This window comes from Pygoscelis adeliae, unplaced genomic scaffold, assembly GCF_000699105.1.
Source record: "Pygoscelis adeliae isolate BGI_AS28 unplaced genomic scaffold, ASM69910v1 Scaffold311, whole genome shotgun sequence".
In the NCBI taxonomy this organism is placed as follows: Eukaryota; Metazoa; Chordata; class Aves; order Sphenisciformes; family Spheniscidae; genus Pygoscelis; species Pygoscelis adeliae.
In genome coordinates, this window is record NW_008824118.1 from 622,600 (window position 1) to 644,617 (window position 22,018).

At 38.6% G+C, this 22,018-nt stretch overlaps 1 protein-coding gene across 1 annotated transcript in view; it reads right to left on the minus strand.

Moving 5' to 3' along the window:
- Positions 1-22,018, minus strand: part of FSD1L (fibronectin type III and SPRY domain containing 1-like) — a 36,439-nt gene that overhangs the window by 12,072 nt on the left and 2,349 nt on the right. Inside the window, exons 3-10 of the mRNA XM_009334318.1 lie at positions 17,805-17,900; positions 16,751-16,882; positions 12,727-12,828; positions 9,769-9,791; positions 7,229-7,350; positions 2,993-3,202; positions 2,582-2,680; positions 186-312 (exon numbers count right to left, since the gene is read on the minus strand). Coding sequence (XP_009332593.1) covers positions 186-312; positions 2,582-2,680; positions 2,993-3,202; positions 7,229-7,350; positions 9,769-9,791; positions 12,727-12,828; positions 16,751-16,882; positions 17,805-17,900 — 911 coding nt within the window. The remainder of the gene's footprint in view (positions 1-185; positions 313-2,581; positions 2,681-2,992; positions 3,203-7,228; positions 7,351-9,768; positions 9,792-12,726; positions 12,829-16,750; positions 16,883-17,804; positions 17,901-22,018) is intronic.

Sequence of the window (22,018 nt, forward strand, 5' to 3'; positions counted from 1 at the left end):
ATCTGTGTGACAGGGGAAGGGAAATAAAAAAAATATCAAAATTTCTTCCAGAGAAAGATTTCTGAATGAAAATTCCTTTGGTGTCCCACTGTCCTCAAGTGCTTTAATTCCCTTCCCCACCCTCTTCCCTTAATTGCCAGATGAGACATCCCAGACAACGTAAAAATCTACAAAACAGTTCTTACCTGCTTTTATTTTCCTTCCCTTTTATTTTTTCTTGGCCCTTGCCTCCAGTAGGATCCCATTCAACATAGGTATCTTCAACTTTCAAGTTCAGATGAGATGAAGTACTGTCCAAACTGAACACAAATGCTGGTCAAGACAAAATGCAAAACAGTGAAATGGTATCATGCTCTCTCCCAACAGTGGCTATTCATAGAAAATGATAGAAGCAGTAGTAAAATTGTAGCAGAGCACTATTCAACTTAATAGAAACATCAGCTTTTTAGTCTGATGCTTGTAATCAACATAAGGAGCCCTTTAAATAAAGCCCAACTATCTACCTTAAGTGCATAGGTGACATCAAAGTAAGTTGTTTCATCTTTATAATGCTGCAGTATCAGCAATTAAATTCAGCTAGTGCTTTCTGCTAGTTACAGCCTACTCCCTAGATTCTTAGTCATGAATGATTTAAAAAGGTATGCTTATTTTCCATGTTCTGCAGCACTGATTCTCCAACAAGGTGTTTATGATTAATAAGGATTGCAAACTTGGAGAATACTAAATTGACAGGTGTCCTGGTTTTGGCTGGGACAGAGTTAATTTTCTTCCCAGTAGCTGGTACAGTGCTGTGTTTTGGATTTAGGATGAGAACAATGTTGATAACACACCGATGTTTTAGTTGTTGCTAAGCAGTGCTTACACTAGAGTCAAGGACTTTTCAGCTTCCCATGCTCTACCGACTGAGAAGGCTGCAGGTGCCCAAGAAGCTGGGAGGGGGCACAGCCAGGACAGCTGACCCAAACTGGCCAAAGGGACATTCCATACCAGGTGATGTGATGCTCAGTACATAAACTGGGGGGAGTTGGCTGGGGGGGCCGCTGCTCGGCATCCGTTGGTGGGTGGTGAGCAATTGCATTGTGCATCACTTGCTCTGTATATTATTATTATGATGATTTTATTCTATTTCAATTATTAAACTGTTTTATTTCAACCCACGAGTTTTCTCACTTTTACTCTTCCAATTCTCTCCCCCATCCCACCAGGGGCGGGGAGTGCAGAGTGAGCAAGCGGCTGTGTGGTTCTCAGTTGCCGACTGAGGTTAAACCACGACAACAGGGTAGCACATACAGGCAGTCAGAGTTGAACTATGAAGTCAACTGCAGATACAAGAACAGTAGAGGATGCATGCAACTAGAAGAGACTTGGTATTTGCTGCAGCCAAGTCCTTCATCCAAGAAAACAAAACTAATACAACATGCCAAGTTCCCTAAAGACGTTTATTTACAGAATATTCTGTAAATGTCCGAATACCATCAGATACTATAATCTGAGTCCGAAAGAAAGTACACTTGAGAATAAGAGTTTAGAGCTCAACAGTACACAAGTCTAAAAACAATAAGGTTAAGCCCACGGACAAGGATACTGAGTTTCTATGGGCTGATTATTAAAGAAAGTGAACTAAATATTTGCACAGAAAAAATATGGGAAGCCTGGTAACTGTCCAAACAATCAAAAGCAGAATTATTTTTCTGGTGCTGGTGTAAGTGGCTATTAAATGGATACTATATATCTAACTGACTGTGGCTTAAGAGTATTAAAATTGTTTCAGAAACGTTACCAGAATGCCCATCAGCTCATTCAAATTGCAAATAGCTTTGTTTTTATGAAGTAACATTCACAAGTAACAAAATTTATATTTTAATTATCTAGTTCATCTCAGTCATTTTGCCCTTTACACTACAGACTTAGCTATAATTAAAGCCTCAGGATCGTTATCTCCACCACAATAGTTAAGACTTGTGTTCTGTCACAAAACTTCTCCTCTAAGAATTTTTTTTTCTAATTTATTTACAAAACGATGTTAGGAAGCCACCATCCTCAGACCAACTGATTTCTAACACAATGACTTAGTAACTTTAGCAATTTGGAGCTGCCCTTTTTAATATTGACAGTGATTAGAATCTACAGCTACAGAGTCAAATCCTTTTCAGCACCTTCTATTTATAGAAAGCTATTACCTGTCACATGCTAAGTACCAATAACGAGCCAACTACACCAACTGTTAGATGCCCTAAGAGTCCTACCGATGCTCAGCAACAATGTTCATCTTCTCTTGCTATATGTTGGCATGATGTAGCAGCACATAATATTGTCAATCCACAGTTCAAAACAACCGATGTCAAGCTCTGTTGGAGAAAGTTGTATCACTACCTCATTTTTAGCGTCTGAATGCTAAAAGGCCAGTTTTGTGCCAATAAGCTTCTTAATCCTTTACAGAAATGGTTTCCTTTTCACTTAGGAGACACATCTCAGCAGTGCTCATGCAGAAGCAGACTTAACATACAAGTTCATATATAAAGGCAGAACAGTAAGTGCAGGGTTTTCACTACATCTAAGGTTAGGGTCTTTCAAATTTTACCTTTGGTTTCCAGAGTCACAGGATCGGAGTATTCCCCTGCCACAGCTTTGTTGCAAGCTTGTACTCTAAGGTTCATGTATTTTGTATCAAATTTCAGACCTAAAAGTGAATGTTTAGAAACTTGAATTGATATTAATTACTGACAATTTTTACAAGACTAAGATCTATTCCATGTAGCTGTCTTCCATTTATCTCAATCTGCAAAAAACAAGCTTAAATATCAGCATGAACTTCATTTAACACAGGATTTTTTACAAAAACCTCAAAGTCAAAATAAAAGGCAGAGCCATTACTGTACAAACCACCCAAGACTAATGTGAAACAGTGGAAGCTTCGTTACATACAGGAAAATGGGTATTTTGCAAAACTTCCAAGCATATTCTTCGTTTTGAAGTATAAAAAAAACTTTACCTGATAATGTATATTCAGTAGCTTTAATATAGTCTATCAATTCCCAGCGCTGTTCATCTTTTACTCGAGGAAGCCCATCGAAGTTGGTTTTCCTATACTCCAGTACAAAATGATCAATTCTGCTGTCTTCTTCAGGCATTCTCCATGATACTGTTATGCAGTTATCAGCAACCAGACATGCTGTTAGATCTATCTCTGGAGCTTTAGGGACTGCAAAGACAAATATACAGATCAGTTTAAAGAAGAGAATGCACTGAATATTAATTTGTTCTCCTTGGATTTATAGAGTTCAGAAGTTGCCCTTGGTCGAGTAACGCTCATTCCTTTTAGAGGATCTATTCCATTAGCAAAGCATGATAGAAGACTAGGCATATCACTTTCACTTAACACGCATTTTACAAAACAAGAAATATGCATTAGGTCTAGAGTGAACATTTGTATCACGTTTTCCAGATGTTTGTTTTGTCAGTAAGTTGGGCTGATCCCCTTCTGGAAGCAGTAAAAAGGACATGCTAGAGTAGAGTGGACTTGCAATTATGAACCTACATTTAGGATAACACTACACAGGAAGAACGTTAAGAAGCAAACTTTTATTTCTGCGTCTTTGGAAGGCAAGTACTGCTGCAGGCCTCAAACAGTATCACTTAAGTTTACTTCTACCACTACAGACAACTAATGGTGTAATAGTTTCCACTAGCCAGTCAGCAGTTACCCAGCTTTCTTTCCTTTTCATCCTTTGTCTGGAAAGAATGGGAAAGAATTCCTAAGATTCACTAAAGAAAAGACTGAAGTTTTGTTTATAGACAATAGCAGTCTATTTCCATGAAATCAAAGAGCACTTAAGTCACTGGAAAATGTTTTTCAAAAAAGGCATTTAAATACTCTTCGTAGTGTCCAAAGTACATTCAAGGAAGACTTTTGCTGGAGAAAGTGAAAAAGATGTTTTATTGTTTGCAGCTTTTGGAGGACGGATCTGCAAAAGCTTTTCCTTTGTTTCAGCATTCACAAAAGCTTGAAATAAATATAAAAGTGGCCTGCAAGTCAACGTATTGAGCAGGAACATCCAGAAAGTACAATACTGACGCATCTGTGGAACTGACAGACCTGCACATTTTGTTTGTCAAAAATCATCCCTTTTCATAACTCTCAAACCCTTAGCTGTGTTGTTCTGTACAGTTATGTCCCAGTGACCTCCTAATTACATACCGGTTGCCTTTATGCAGTTGAAACAACTATTTCTTGAACAGATTGTTAGCCATGACTCCCCTCCACAATGACTGATGACAATCAGCCTCACATTAATTATGGTTGAGTCATTTAGAGATATGTAATTTTACTGTCTATATTACAAACACTTCCTAGCTATAGCTTCTATAGCTAGAAGCAGAAGGCCTAGTTTGCTTTATGCACACTACTTCATACCTTCCTACACCTTCCCTTCATGATGTGTTCAAATATTTTAACCTAACACTACTGAAATGCACCCTTTTACCCCTCACATCCCTGCAGTTTAAGCCAAGCAGGAATTACACTGAAACTGGTGGTATAGGCTTAAAATGTTTGAGAACAAATAAGCAGCGCAGAAGAGACTGAAAGCAAAAAGTGTTCAAGTCTGTACTGGTTTTGGCTGAAACAGAGTTACATTTCTTCATAGAGGCTTGTATGGTGCTAGGCTTTGGATTTGTGATGAAAACAGTCTTGATAATACAGGGGTTTTAGTTATCGCTGAGCAGCATCGAGCCCTTTTCTGCTTCTCACACCACGCCATCAGTGAGTAGGCTGGGGGTGCACAAGAAGCTGGGAGGGGACACAGCTGGGACAGCTGACCCCAACTGACCAAAGGGATATTCCATACCATATGACGTCACGCTCAACATATAAAGTTGGGGAGGAAGAAGAAGGAAGGGGGGGACCTTCAGAGTTATGGCATTTTGTCTTCCCAAGTAACAGTTAAGGATGATGGAGCCCTGCTCTCCTGGAGATGGCTGAACACCTGCCTGCTGATGGGAAGGAGTGAATGAATTCCTTGTTTTGCTTTGCTTGTGTGTGTGGCTTTTGCTTTACTTATTAACCTGTCTTTATCTCAACCCACGAGTTTTCTCACTCTTACCCTTCCAATTCTCTTCCTCATCCCACCACGGCAGGGGAGAGTGAGCAAGCAGCTGTGTGGTGCTTAGCTGCCTGCTGGGGTTAAACCATGACAAATTCTCAAGTGTTAATCACATGCACTTGTCATCAAATTTCGAAGTCATCAACAATAATTTGATGATAATATCAGTAAGATCCCTCTTAATTTTTCTTTTTCCTAAGATGAGGACAAGTATTTCAGAACATATACCTGTAAGTTTAGCTATCTATCCCAATTATTTTTGTCATGGTATAAGATACCAGATTAAGAGTCTTCCACGCGTTTGGACTGACCAAGTCTTCAGCATAATTCTGGCAAGCAGTGTTCAAATGCCAGCATTACCACAACAACAAACCTGTTTTCAGCTTCCCACAGTAGGACATCAGTATTTCCTGATGTATGAAGGTCTATCAATGCTCAGTGCAATTTTGCCTGCAACAGTTTGAGCTATCAGTATGTGGTGTCAAAGTAATTTGATAGCTTGGCACTACAGTAGAAAAAGCAAGATTGATATACAGACAGTTAGTTTTCCTGTTTACAAATCAAAGGCCCAAACAATTTAAATTCTTATGTATTTGATAAGGAAAATGCATGTATAAGAAGGGTCATACTAAATAGTATCTTCATCTAGATACAAGACTTTGTTCATGCTTGCTGTTAGATCTTCAGGCTCCCATTCCTGTTAAACAGGTGCACTGTGATCAGCTTACCTACCTTGTTCCCTTTTCTATGAAATACAGAGCAATGATTGCCATCCAGAGTCTAACCCGGCAGGCAGTTAACCACCACACAGGTGTTTGCTCGCTCCCCCACCCCATGGGATAGGGGAGAGAATTGGGAAAAAGGTAAAGCTTATGGGTTGAGATAAAGACAATTTAATAGGACAGAAAAGGAAGGGAAAATAATAATAATGATAAAAGAATACACAAAACAAGTGATGCACAATGCAATTCCTCACCACCCACTGACCGATGCCCAGTCAGTTCCCAAGCAGCGGTCACTGCCCCCAGCCAACTTTCCCCCAGTTTATGTACTGAGCATGACGTCACATGGTATGGAATATCCCTTTGGCCAGTTTGGGTCAGCTGTCCTGGCTGTGCCCCCTCCCAGCTTCTCGCTGGCAGGGCATGAGAAGCTGAAAAGTCCTGACTAGTGTAAGCACTACCTAGCAACAACTAAAACATCGGTGTGTTATCAACTTTGTTCTCATCCTAAATCCAAAACACAGCACTGTACCAGCTACTGGGAAGAAAATTAACTCCATCCCAGCCGAAACAAGGACAGACTAAAAGGTGAATTTCTGCCTAGACACTGCTGACCACTAGGAATAACGTTGGTGATTTACTACACCTGCTACCACATACTGTATCTGCAGCATACAAGATAAATGGGCAAAAATGTAAACTGATGCTGCCAAGTCCTTAACAGATTTGGATTAGTGACCTAGAGATGAAAGAACTCACATCCCTGCCAGCAGTATCCTTGCCAATATATTCTTGGTATCAGTCAAGGGCAAAGTGGTTTAAACAGGAAAGCAATATGAATAAAAAGACATGAAAGATATATACCGGCATACTGCATCTAAGTTTACTTTCAGACAGTAAAGAACAGATGCATCAATACACACTTTGTATTATGTTAATATCACTGCCCTAGTAGATTACCCCTCTCTTGCATTTCAGACCATATCACCACTCTTGTAAGCAACATATTAGCTTACAGTTCCATGCATAACACTACTGCAGATGACTAGGACTTCAGGGCATCACTAAGCACCAAGCTAGCAGGTACAGTCTTGAGAAACTTAAGATAACTTCAGGAAGTACAGAGGAACTGACAACTCAAGAAAAAGCATGGCCTGGAAGACTCATTCTCACTTCTGAGATAAATGTTATTTTCTGAAATGCTATATTACATAGAAATTAACACAATAAAACTAGAAAACTCTTTTACCCTCAAGGTATCCAGCTTAACATCCAATGAATGAGTTCAGATACTCTGAAAAATTTGCTCATTAGGGTGCAAGGCATGTGGTTTGGTTTTGTTTGTTTTAAATATAGTAAGTTATTCATGTAGTAACAAATTAAACTCACTGCATTCGTTTTTACCTGGCAAAAACTTTACAGCCTGGAGCATGCGCCTTTCCAAAGTGAAGTCCACCATCAAATGAGTCATACTATCACTGACCTTTGGTTTCAGAGAGATGCGGAACGCTGAAGCCATTGTGACTCTAAAGTCAAGAAAGCAGCATTAGCAAAATGTATTTTGCATTGTTTAAGTCCTATAGCCATTTTCAAAAACAGCAATCAGATAATCTGTATCGTTAAGGTCAAACTGTTAGCCAAAACACTGATCAAAGACCAGAACATTTTTCTAACAGGTAACTGTTCACCATTTAGCACAGACTCCAAAATAGAAAGTTTTGCTAATGTGACTGTCTGGTGCAAGCTCCCAGTTGTTCCATATTACCAGGCAAAGAAAGACTAATATTGACTAGAGAAAAGCTTAAAACTTCTTTTATTTGTGAAAAAATTTGGATAAGAGACAAAACTAGTATCACTTTACACAAAATCAGGAAGCATGAAAAATCTGAAGCACTGCAGAATACGGATCATGTTTTATATACTTAGAAATTTGAAACTTAAACCTTTAGTTTAAAAAGGTCCAAAGACTTTTCAGCTTGACAAGATCCACTCATTACCTCTAAAGTGCATTTTCACGTGTTAAAAATTGCTCAGAAGACATTTATAGATAGCAGTGAACAAGCTGAATATTCTGATTTCACATCTACCTCTGAACCTATCAGGAGATGAAGAAATGTTTAAGTTGCAGACACCATATTGCTTTGGAACATGCAAGTATCAGATCAGTCTTACAAGATACACTGAAGCACAGCTCCCATTTCCACTTCTGAAATCTTAGCTCACTCCTTATTCTGAATACTCCTAAGACACTCCTGTACTCCATCAACAACACCACCAAAAAAAAGGAGGACAAGTCCCTTGTATAGTTCTGTAACTCTGAAGGCATCGGGCCATGCAGCAGAATTTGAGTAACATTGATTCAGACAGCACACAGGTCCTAACTCCTGCTTTAAAAAAAAGAGATTCTTAACTAGAAAGTAATATACACACCACAAAAGAAAGTCAACTGCAGACACTTGTATCTGATTTACACCCACAGATCTGTGGCACCTTTAGAACACCAAATAGCTCACAGGAAGTGATACGCATTAAGTACTTCCCTAGTATGTAAGAGATTGTGTGCTAACTACAGGTACATTAAAGAATGGTGAAAAACAAAAAATTCAGGTAGTGAAGAAGGGGAAGGAAATATGAAGTTGAGTATTAAAGATATAAGCATGTTGAGAATGACAAGCATTACAATTTTGGGATATAAGACAATTATGACACTGAACTGAACATCATAAAAGAGACAGGTCAATTGATTTCCCAACACAGAGTTGATGTTCTGAAATTCAGTATAGGCTGCCTAGTCCACTGCTCGGCCAGATGGGTAGAGTAAATCTCTCCTTAAGGAAGAATAATCCTCTGATTAGCAGCAAGAGAACACCGAGTCGTCAGCTTCAGACAGCTTTTTAACTTCTGTTCAGGCACCGATCTTAGACAGAGAACCAGCCACAATTGGTTCAAAAGGATTAGATCACAGTATTTCAAAAAACCAGAAGAGGATGCTTATTATAGATAAAAAGTATTAAGATTCCTATCACTGACACTATCCCTCTGATTTGTTAAGGACACTAAATCTTCACCCTTGGAAAAGCAAAGATTAATTTCTCTAGCAATTACTCATTTTACACAAAACTTCAGAGAATTTAGACAATCAGACCCTTCCTTGAAAACCTGTAAATTGAAAGCCAACCTATTTGGTCCATAAGAGCAACATATGCTGGAAACACCCTGTGAGCTGTCTTTCAAAATATTAAGCACATCATAGTAAGTTTTCTGAACCAGAAGGTCAAACTCTCAGAATGTAGTTATCATCCTTCCAAGTGAAGAAAAATGGCCTTGGCATTTATTTTGAAACAGCAAAGTTTTGCTTTCTAAACAATAGTTTGAAGACACAGTTCAAAGAAAAGCTACCAGAAATAGCAATTTCACTGACATTAGTCAGAGTGATGTCACCAGAAATATTTCAACAGCTACAAGACTTTTTACATTCAAAAGGAAAATTAGCTAGCAAAAGTCTGTAAGTACTTAAAAAAAACCCAAACAGCAAGGTTTTCTCATAATTTAAAGGGACAGAGTCAGCTTGAAACATTATTAAATTTCAGCCATCAGGTATTAACAATAAATCAGAAGTTTATTAATAATAATAATGATATACTATATTAACGATATACTTACAGAAATAATAAAAACAATAGCTGCTGCAGAGCTCCACTTCCCTGCATTAAAAATATCTTTCTCTTTATTAAGGTATGAAAGGCCAACAGTCAGCAAGGAAAAACACTACATGGGAAGCATAGAAGTTTTTAGTTCTCTCTCAAAAGTTGTCATGTCACAACAAACACTTAGGAAAGAGTCAATGAACTTGATTTAAGCTGACTATGACCCTTTCAAAATAAATGCATTTTCAAGGATAACATTAATTCAAAGACACAGAAGTGACAGACTTTGTACTGTACCTATCTTTGATCTGTCTGGCAGCCTTGATGCATGTCAGGGAGAAGAGAGAGAAAGTAGTTAGTATTTCCATGCAAGTATCAATGGCAGTAACATGCAAGAAGGCTAAGAACCTCAGCTGTATCGCTCAGATTTATAATGAGTTTAACATTTTCATCAAAATAAATTTTCCCACAAAGCATGTTAATAGTGCTGGTTAGAACTGCAACAATGTATCACCTGGGAAAGAACTGATCTCAAGAACCACACCAAACCAATTCCAAATTACTCAACTTCCTGGGTGTGACTTTGTCTCTTCAGATTTCTCTTAATCGATTAAGTTACACTCCATCACATTTTATAAGAGCTACATGACCAAGTCAGTAAAATGTAACTACCATGGTATTTTCTGTGAAACTATAAAGTGCTCATTAGTGGCATGTAACCATACCTGACTTGTTTGGCTATACATCATAGGATGTATACTCTGACAAACAAGAAAAAATAGGACTTGCTTTAACTTTTCCTCTGAAATTTATTGTACTATTCCAACAATACTTCCTAAAAGGCTCTCTCCGTATGTCACTATTCAAAACCACAGAACATAGTTTTTCCCAGCATTTAAATGATACACAAAAGCATGTGCAGAAGTAGTGATGGCATATTTCAAAGATGAACATTAACTGGCATTTGGAGAGACAAAATCCCTGTCCTTCACCAAGAGGAACTGCAAACCTAAGACAAAATGTTATTGTTGAAGTAGTGATGGCTTAGTTAGGTCTGTTGAATCCGTGCTTGGAGTTAACATTGCTACTTGATCTAGTTGCCATTCAGCTGAACTACTTCCCTTCCAAAGAGGAGACAAGAAACATCAGGTAGCTTCCCAGTTTAAAGTCAATCCAAAGTGGAGGACTTACAAATTTTTCATTAAATACAAAGCACACTCAATGGAAAAAAAAAATCACAGCTGTCCCTGCTATAAAACCAATTTTATATTCCCAAAGTGGGAAGCAGAAAAAAACAAGTGTTTAGAAATAATTTAGCTTATGCAGCAGCTTTGTTTTACCTCAAACCAAAGTTACTGTAGGAACTACTGACTGATTTTCCTACATGACAGCTGTAGACAAAACAGACCTACTTAAAAACAAAAGCCTTCTTCATAACTTCTACGCCTTGTGGAATATGTGGTAGCCAGGACTCAATGAACACTCTTCAGCAAGACAGTCCTGGATTAACTCCTTTGAATTTAGTTTGTTTCCAGGCTACTGACAAAGAAGGGTATCAGCTCAGCTCAGATGAGCTGCCCAGCAGTGTCAAATCACATCCTATCTAACCACTGAACCCTCCTGTGTGTGTCATTCATGTTCTTTTGACTTCCACGTAAGCCAATTCAGCAAATAAAGCCCCCAAAAATCTAACATAGAAAAAAAAATTTTAAAAATAATCTTAGTTTAGTCTTATGCTATTTTCTGATAGCAGCAAGAGAACACTGATTTACTAGAGGATCCAAAGAAAATTTGTGCTAATAGAAGACAGTCAGGGCTGGAGCTGCCCTTCCAGGAACACCTGGTATGCCTATTAGCAGAGCAATAGATTTAGCTGGCTAATAGCCAAGGCAATATTACCTTAAAATGCCATATCCAAAGGCACATTTACAAGTGCAAGCTAGTGTAATACAAGTTTCAAATCCTAGATATTAGAGTTCACTGAATTGGATTTCAGTATCTTAAGTCGCAGACTCCAAATTTAAAGAGATTTTACCCCCAGGAAACACTCAAATAACTTCCCTTAGTGTATTTGATTGAAAAAAGCATTAGAGATACCCGAAAGGAAACAACTCACAATAAATTCAAAGCTACATTCTGCATAGTGCTCAAGAGCTAACTTAATTTTTGCACATTGCTATGACAAGACAGAGTGGACAACTCAAACTGAAGTGCTAAGAAAAATATTCAGTTTAGGAATTGTCACTCTTCAAGGCAAATAAATCAAAGCTGACACTCGGGAAGCATGACAGCACACAAACATGTTGCCAAAAGGTATAACTGACACAGTAAGACAGCTTTCCTGCCCGCTCTTTTAGAATAATTTGTGTCCTTGTTCCTGTTAAAACGCAGAAAGGCAAAAGTAATTGGGTCTTGGATTTGGCGTGGCTGACCCCAGTACTAACACAAGGATTATTATAGCAAGCCTAATGTACTGAGTCATTGTATATGTAGAACTGTTTTATTAATTTGTAAGTATATTCTTCCAGTTAGATACATGTCACCTTATTTACAAAGTTTGCTATGGTAAAGTACACATTACTTGTATTGGAATCACAATGTGAGGCCCAAATCAGGCTCTTGCCTACACAGTACACAAATGCATTAGAAGGTTTTGGGGACTAGAGGAAGAGCTGCCCTGAATTCAGTTTTGTAAGATCTTTCAGGACAGCTATAGAGTTCAGGGTTACAAATTAAAGATCCACAGCTTGCATGAAGTTCTGCAAAACAAACATCTTGTCATCCACAGATGGCTGCAGCTACAATACAGAGACTCTCTGCAAGCGCCATGTAAGAGCACTGGGCAACTGACAGGTCACTTGCCATGGCTTTGAGTGCTGGCCATCACACATTTTGTAAGTCTTGGTTCGGTTTTACAGAGATTTATTTCACCCTCACTTTCCAGGTTCACTTACCTAGCGTCGGTGCAAGTTTGCTTAACACTGACAGTTGTCCAGCAGAAGGGATTCCTTTCCCTTCCCCATCATTTTAAGTATGAAAAAACTTACTTTATTAGAGATTGCATAAAAATTCAAGACTGTAGTGCTTGACTTGGCCTCCTCAACAGAACATCAATTGTATTTTTATATGCCTCTCTATCCTCACTCTCAGTATTCCTGGTAAGTTTGCAGGGTCCAGTACAGTAATACAAAGGACATTTCAAGTTGAGACAAATACCAACATCTGCCTTATGCACATCCGTTCAATGTTTTCTACCTTTAAGAATTCCACAGGGTCCTTTATGTCCAGTGACTGCGCAGCAAGTTCCAGAAGCTCTTCAGAACTCTCTAGGGCATTACTACACTGGCTAAGCTGATCCTGAGGCAAAAACAGAAAGTAAGAATAATTTGATGTATTCACATTTAAAAAGGTTTATAAACTACCAGTACTAGAACTACATGGCTCTGCTATGCATTTGTAACAACTTATTACCTTATCTAATCAAGGCTATTACCTCTGACACATCATGTTAACTAGAACTTCTCTGTGCTTCACAAGTGCACAGTGATACATGGCACATCCTATAAAACCAAAGGGGAAAAAGTTGGATAGGTGGTGAAGTCTCATTTAAAAGCCAGATTTCATTTTAAGGCCTGTTTCTCCCAACATCAGGATTTCAGAAGCAAAGAAATGTTTACATCTGCATGCACTACAATTTCTATTTACAGAACTGCACTTCATCAATGAACTGATACTGTTTAATGTAGCAGTAGCCTTGAAAAAGGCAATTATTTTATCCCCAAGCAGCTCTAGAATTGTCACAAGACAATCCTGAAAATCAATATTGCTGTATAACAAATGGGGATAGTAGAGGAAGGGGAACAGAGGAAGAAGTGCAGAAGAGAAATTTCTTTCAGGATTATCTAAACATCTATCATTAGTAAACTACCATTCCCAGTATATAAAATAGCCGACAGAAAACTTCCAGTATTACATACTATGGGTATATCCCTAAAAAGATTAGTTCTGAATACACTGCAGGATCCTAAACATACCGTAGGTTAAACAAGATGCACATTTTAAACCTGCCAGCAACTTTTGCATGGCCATTCAACCTACAGCTGTTTTTCTACTCATGTGATATTTAGTGTAATATCTCAGAACAAGTCAACAGCAAGTAATTATTTTTCTTTAAAACACTTTGTGGAAAGACAGCTTGCTCTAAAGTAGTCACTGTCTGTCCTGGTTTCGGCAGGGATAGAGTGAATTTCCTTCCTAGTAGCTGGTACAGTGCTGTGTTTTGGATTTAGGATGGGAAGGAAGTTGATAACACACCGATGTTTTAGTTGTTGCTAGGTAGTGCTTACACTAGTCAAGGACTTTTTAGATGCCCATGCTCTACTGATTGAGAAGGCTGCAGGTACACAAGAAGCTGGGAGGGGGCACAGCCAAACTGGCCAAAGGGACATTCCATACCATGTGACATCATGCTCAGTACATAAACTGGGGAAAGCTGGCCAGGGGGGCCGCCGCTTGGGGACTGGCTGGGCATCAGTCAGTGGGTGGTGAGCAATTGCACTGTGCATCACTTGTTTTGTGTATTATTATTATTACATTATTATTATTTTATTTCAATTATTAAACTGTTTTTATCTCAACCCATGAGTTTTTCTCACTTGTGCTCTTCCAATTCTCTCCCCCCCATCCCACCCAGGGGGGGTGGTGGTGAGCGAGCGGCTGTGTGGTGCTCAGTTGCCAACTGAGGTTAAACCACAACACTGTCGCAACAGCAACCAACAGTTGCATCAACTTCGAGAACAGACCAGTCTCAAGCACTTCAGAAGTGTGACTAGTTTTGGCAAGTGTGGTGAGTTGACCTGGGCCAGCTGCCCCTCAGATTTACTGTTCAAGGATAAAATAGGAGCAAGGAAACAGTCCAACAGCCAAAAGTTTGTACACAGTTTCCAGATAACTTCTGAAGCATGCCATTAATGCAAGCTGTCATTCATCTAATACAACTGCTCTCCTCTTTGGAGGATATCCATTGCTGACAAACTCAGATATACCATGATACTGCCAAAATGTCCCAGGCAACCACCTCAAAAGAAAGAAGCAAATGCCAGAGGCATTTTCAAACAGCTTTGCAGAAGTGACACAGTAACTGGATGCTTCCATTAGCATCTTACTGAGATGCATCTGCATTTGGGAGTTAAAAATAAATACTTTAGTGTCATTAAAATACACTGCCCCAAAATGAAGCAATATATTTTCAAAGCAAGTGTTTAAGGAGAATTTCTAATTTTCGTCCTTAACTTCCAAGGAAATTATTTGGGAGGCTTTAGTCTAAATATAAAATCCTCACCCTTTTCCACCATTATGTAGCCCCAGTATTTTAAGTTACAGCTTATTCTCAACAAGAGCATCTAGTCAACTATAAAAGACTAAATACAGCACAAGCACTTTATGAGGACAAAAAATTAAGCAAGCCCATTCCTTTAAACAGGATGTTTAGGCCTCACTGAAGTTCCTTGGTTTCCTCATACAAAGTTAATTTTCAGTTCCAGTCAAAGATAATGGCTTGGATTAATGCATTCAGTGCAACAGTTTTCATATGTTAGTTTGGTTTGGTAGACTGACTGTTGGGAAAAGCATTCTTGCAGTGCCTCAGCTACAGAGGAAGCTTGGTCTGTCATCAAATAAAGAGAATGTCCTTTGGGCCTGTAGTTAGAGAACAGCCTCAGCTGAAAGACAAGTAGGGCACTTAACAACTGTGTCAGTGATCTGTAACATTCCACTTGTCTTCATCCTCTTCTGACTAAGTAGCAGCTCAGCTGTTCCACACAGATACTGGGCAGCAATTCTTGATACAGCTGTATCACACTGACAAGCTTTCAGAAGAACTTGGTTCAACCACACCTGAGCTTGATCAAATTAGAATAACTATCAGAAAATTAACAGAATTAACAGAAAATTTCAATGGTCAAGTCAAACTGCCAGATGAATAACTATCAAAACAGTTTTCAGTTCCAGAATAATTTCTTGCAAGATTAACTTTTGCAAGTTTTTCTTCACTAGAAGGTAGAATAATTGATACATGCCACAGTTGAATTTCTCCTGCAAGCTGTTCATTGAGAAGCATTTATTCTTGAAGCATTTAACTCCTAAGTGTCCCTGGATGTGGGTAGACCTCTGTCCATTGAGAAACTTCAGAAGGACTTAAAACAGCCATATGGGGAGAAAGATTAAATTGGAGGTGGAAAAGTGCACTTAAGTGCTTAACTTAAATTGTGCACTCAGAAGTTCTGGAATGTTTTACACCCAGCATTTAAGTATGAACATAAAACAGACCTTATAAGGAAGCCTGTGGAATTTGTTTCAGGAAACCGCTCCTAGAACTTCTTTAAACCGACTAGACACAAAAAGGTGAAGTTTTTCAGGAACGAACATCTTTCTTATTGCTTTACATAAGCAAAAAGAACTAGACAGAAGAATGCTGCAACGAGGATCATTTAAAGAATGATTTAAACATTTAAACAGAAACAGCTTCTGTTTAAAAGATTTAACCGTGCTTTGGCCCCACGCAACTAGATTTTCTGAAAGCTAGAGCCAACTTGCTACACACTACTGGAAAAACATAGACTTTGTAAGTGTTTCAGAAAGTTACATTTTTGTTTCTGTTTCTCTGAAACCCACTGGAAAGCTTCTCCTGCATGAAACTCTACAACCACAAGCTGGTGAAGTTGACATAGCAGGTACCAGTGCAACCTGTTCCCACGCAATTCCCATATGTCTTCCAGTGTACATATGGAATTTGCCTGATGTTAACAAGTAGAGGATGACCAGTTCTGTCAATAGGAGACCAGCCTTTGTGCTTAGGATACCTGGCATGATTCTCGACTATAAGTTCAAGCCTGAGCAAATCACTTAGGCATGTCTACAGGTTCAGATGCTCATATTCCAAACTGGAGAAAGAAACCAGTTTCAGTGCAGAAGCTGTTCATTGGTCTGAAGGTAGTAAACACATCTAAGCCCTGCTCCTCTGCAGCCACTCTCCACCTGTAAGCTCTACAAGCAATACCACTTCCTTTCTACATAACAATGTTGAGAACATAAATATGCTAGAGACCATGAGGTACCCTAGAAGGGACCAGAGAGGTACTTACATCAAAGAAAACATTTACCTTATACTTACTGCATTTCTTGCAACACTACAAAAATCTCACTTTCAGTTGAGATTTAAAACAGCAGTTTAAAACTGCTTCTCTCAGCTGCAAAAATTTACAGATGTAGTTATAGTTACCTGCAGAGCTTGAATTTTACGGGCCTCTTCTTGCTGAATAGTGTTGGCCATACTCCCCTTCATCTCATCCAATATGGAATACAGACCATCAAATTCTTCATCCAACTCGCTGATTGCATTAGAAGAGTTTACCTGAGAAGAGAACTGAAACTGCTGCAATTTGTACTGGAAACAATATAGCCTAGTCTCCCAGACTGAAAGTCACATTGTTTGGCCAAACATGCTTTGCCATGACTACTAGATACCTTGCTGCTGCTCCTCACCTTATCAACAGAGAAAAAATATTAGGAATGATGGACACCTCCTAAGCAGACTTTACATCAGGACACTGAAGACTGAAATCCATGAAAATTCCATGATACTCAAACTTGCACAGAACCAACGTACTTGGCAACTTTGTTCCATGCCAAAAGGCCTCGATTTCTCTCTCACAATTATATATGGATTGCCAGATGTTTCTAAGGAGGTAGTTAACCAGTTCCATATAAAATGGTTTCATCTGATACTAAAAGATGCTGGGTGGTTTCCATTTCTGCAGTTAACTTGGCTTAGCTTTAACACAAAACAAACAACTTACAGCTTATTGATAGGCTAAAGGAACCTAAACCTCATCCCAGTGTAGTTGCTCTAAAAATTAGGTCTAACTTTTAACTTAAACCCAACAATTCGCAGCTATTGAAAAGAGAAAGAGCAAAGAATTTTCTCTCAAGTACCAGGATGGTCTCATTTTTCAGTCTGCCAAGCAAACTAGAAGTTCAAAAAAGATACACTACTTCCAACTAACAGGAGTTTGAGATCTTGCATCAAAACCCAGATTCCCTCTTCCACACAAATCAAATCCTACAATAGCTTTTTGCATGAAAAGCAAAACCACCATACCTTTCAACTAGAGACAGACTTAAAAAATAACATGTTTTTCTATCTGGTTCCAACATGAAGATACATTTTAAACTTGATTCTTGTAGCCCATCCCTTACATACTACATAAACAGTTTGACAAAACTGGAAAGTTGCTCCCTTATCAGCTACAACTTATGAGCCTTAATATAGGTACCTGAACATTTTTTATTGTATGGTTCAGCATGTCAATGAAGTTGTGAATTTCATCATTTTTGTTCGCTAAAGTAGAGACAATCCTTTGCAGAGTCTCCTAGAATTACAAAAACAAGTGAGAGAAGTTGTAAAAAAACCCGGTAATATTTTAACCATCACCATTTTAACATATATGGAAATTTATCATATACATTCCAGTTGTGGTGAATTCAACTCTTATTCTGATGGGATCAGAAAATACTTTTTGTTAGAAAAGAGAAAGAGTATCAAAAGTCTAAGAAGCATTCGACCAAATTAAAGATCTCCAGTTGTTAGTTTAAGAGAAATCAAGAATCTGTTTTATGATACACCATGGTTTCACGTTTTGCTACCCATGTTACTGCAACTCCCAAGTCATCTAAACCAGACTACCTACTGGCACCACACTCTGCCATATACAACTTCTCCAGATGAGAAAGCTAGTGCTTGCACAATCAAATAGAGAACTAATAAAGGGAAAAAAAAGCTGGTAAAAGTTAACCCAGAAGAAAAATTAGCATTTCCTATTGCCAAAAGAAACTAGTGTTAAATAACTAAGCCGACAGTTTATTCTATATACAGAATAAATCTGTAACAGTGATTTGTAAACTTATTCTACGAGTGGTAAAATATTTTGGTGAATAATTTATATATTCCAATTAAAGGCGACCTCAAAGAGGAAAGCTTACTGACAGCTTAGAAAGAGAATCAAGGTTATTTCTGTGGTGTACTACTCCAGCTATTAAAAAAGCAGTAGATTCAGCTTACAAAACACACACTAAGCAGGCAAAACTGTTAAGCACATCAAAATGCATTTTTAAATTAAATAAGACTACCAAGTCTAATTTTGTTGAGTAGTCAGTCACATATTCTAAGAATTTGACAAAAAGCACATCAACACTTGGTACTTAAAACCAAGTCAAGTTGTATAATTCAAGCTCAGAGGCATATCAGCATACGTAAGTAAAAATAAAGGACAAGGTGAAGAGGTAACTAAGAATTTTCTGTTATTTAATTCAGGCTGGTTGATAAGTTCTCGAAACAAATCTGACTCTAAAATGCTAGATTTGGCTCTTTAATAATGTCTTAATTATAATTAAGACAGGTTTTACTTTTTTTTTAATCAGTTGGACTCAGAGTTTCAAATTGCTCAGCTTAACACTTGACAACACTTAGGAAATCGAGGCATGGGGAGCTAATAAGCACACCTTAAAAACAGCCAGACCACCAAAAAGATGTTGCAGAGGTCCCCCCCATAAGCAATTTCTTAATAACCACTTACTATTTAGATCACATTCGTTTGCTAAAAAGCAAGAAAAATATTTTATCCTTTCACAACACCCACAGCAAACCTCGACACTATGTCCCATATAAGGAATATCTTCAGTAGTCCTAGGCCATGCTTGCACCTCTTTCTTCTGACCCCTTCCTCCGCAGTTTTCAATGAATCTGCAGTGATGTATTTACTGGTACTCTGGCCCATTGCCTGTTTGCATAGCATCATGTTCACAAAGTCAAACCACTAGCAGAGGAAAGTGAAATTTTACTGCTTTTACCACAGGCGTTGTGATGGTGTTTCGTAAATGGACCGGCTAGCAATGACTGAAATTAGGACTCCGAGGAAGAGAAACAAGACCAGATTGGCTTCTTTCAGAAACAAAGAGTATAGCAAGTCTTGATCACTTCATTACAAAATCTTTTCATTGTCTGGTTAAAACTGAACATGTTTAAAGAAAATTTTGTACACATTAGAATGGCAGATGAAATGCCATTGTCCAACCAGCTGCTTCTGCATTCACCACTGACCAGAGGCACTTGTTTTTACATGTCAGACAGCCCGCAGTTAAGCCTTAGATCCTATAAACATAACTGTCAATTTGGATGAATAAGAAAACTCCCAATCCTCTTTCAGCTAGGATTTTAGGGCTTACTCAGTTGCACCACACAGAAAAAAAAAATTAGTCTTCTTGTACATAGTACTGAACAATGGTTTTGGTTTTTATAGCTACATACTATTAAAGGAAAAGATCTACATGTGAGGCATGCTTAGAAAGCCTTTACACAGCCAAATACATGGCAGCAACTGGAAGATAGCTGTCAAACAACATTTTCCACTACATCTAAAGCTAAAGTCAACTCACCAAACAGTGATCAGTACAGCTCTTTAAGTAAGCTACCAATTTCTCCAAACAGAAATTCCAGCAGGTTTGGTCAAATTCAAACAAGTTTAGACACCTTCTACAAATGCAGATGCAAGAGGCTTAAAAATATCCACAAGCAGCAGACAGAATTTTTCTTAAACACCAATGCACAAGCCACCAGAACAGAAAGTCAGCTTTTAGGAATCTCTAACATATAATATGTAATTTTCTAATATGTAATAAATACATTTTCTTCCAAACATACCAAGACACATGCCAAATTCAAAACACTGCACTGTTGCCATTTCTTCCTTTAACAGGAATTTCTGAAAAGTCATTACAATTACACATAACAAAAAGGGTGCCAGAAAAGTTACCAACGTAAGCAGCAATTGAGGCTTACAAGTTATTTCATAAAAGAATTACAACAGCAGCGAGCTCAGTAAAGCTTCTTGGTATTTCTACACTGAAGGAAATTTAAATCTATTGCCCATTGATGGATGTAGTATTTTGTAGAATCCTATTATAAATAATTTTCTTTTAGTTTTCTCTCAGGCTAGCATGTGTTAAGCAAGGTCAGTTTCAAATTCATTTTCAAAACCTTATGGCATGTTTGTTACAGAAGCAATTTTTGCTGCTATCAGTGAGCTTCATACTGCTCTTCACTTTTATGTCCTATTATTCTCTGAATCTAGTACACTCTTTGCAGAAAAAAAATGCATAGCATTCGTAAAGCAACAGTGTGGATGCGCAAGGGATGAAGAACATAAAAGGATTTGAAAAAGGATAGGAAGCCCTGCAACATGTGGTGGCTTATAGTCTTGCCAGGAGCATAAAAGTAGACAATATACCCTTCTTTGAACAGCTAGTAACTAACATCACATAGCACCTGTTGAAGCAGATGGGCACCTCATAAAAAAGTAAACTTCAATAAATTAAACAATTACATCAGTTCTGTTTAAGAAACAAGTTATCAACTTGCTCATGATCATACTGAAGTCTTATGACATGACTAGATGCAGAACAGAGTTTCTGAAGCAGCCTCGGGCCTATGACAAAATCCTGTGTCATACTAGCCTTCACATGCTGATCGAATTTCAAACACGAGGACATACTTACTTAGCCTTCATTAATTTAATCTTCTGCACTTGTCCACACACTGAAGTTGCCAGAGTTTGAAGGAGTACTTAAGACAATACAGGTGACAATAGCAAATTAACAAAGTATTGTAAAATACGAGATCAACTGCGACTTTAGTACTGTATTCAGAACCTCTGAGCAGCGCTGAAATTCAAATATGATCAGTGACACCACTCAGGAACATCCACCTAGAGCACCCACAACAGCTCTCATTTGCTTCTTCTCAGAGAGACTAATCTCACATAAAGCAGGCAAAGGCAGACAGACTCAAATTCACAGTATCTACCAGAAGCACGCTTTTTTGTCATTTCACATCTCACCTTCCAAAGCATAGATGCGTATGAAGTGGCAGTGCACAAACACTTAACTAAAACAGCAAACATCTGTGATCTGTAAATTTCAAGCTATTAGTAGTGCTAGTTATCCAGACCCCACTCACAAACCGATTTCCAAGCTAAGGAAAGCACAGTCTTCACAGAGCCAGTAACAGAAACTCTTTTGGACTGCTAGACTGAAAGCCAAAAGGCAGAGTCAGAACTTTTTGCAGAGTATCATTTTTAGAAAGCCGAGCCCTTGGCCAGGCACACCTCTGCTCCTCAGTGATTTCCCTGGCAAGTAAGGGAAGGGAGGGAATTACAGGGCAGCAGCCATAGGAAAAAAAACCTACAGAACGCTTTTACTAATTAGATCCCTTCAACACAGGATTACGTCAACGGGAAACAGAAGGGCCTGTGTACGCACCATAATTATTTATGACAGAAATACACAACGTGAGAGAGCTCTACACCAGAGCCGTACTTCATTAAGATGTAGCAACTGCAGCGGTAACGCCAGCACCCGAGGCCAGCAGAGACGGCGAAGTCCCCCTCCCTGGGCGCCCCGCCGCTACGCTCCCCTGCCCCTCCGCAGGCGGCGG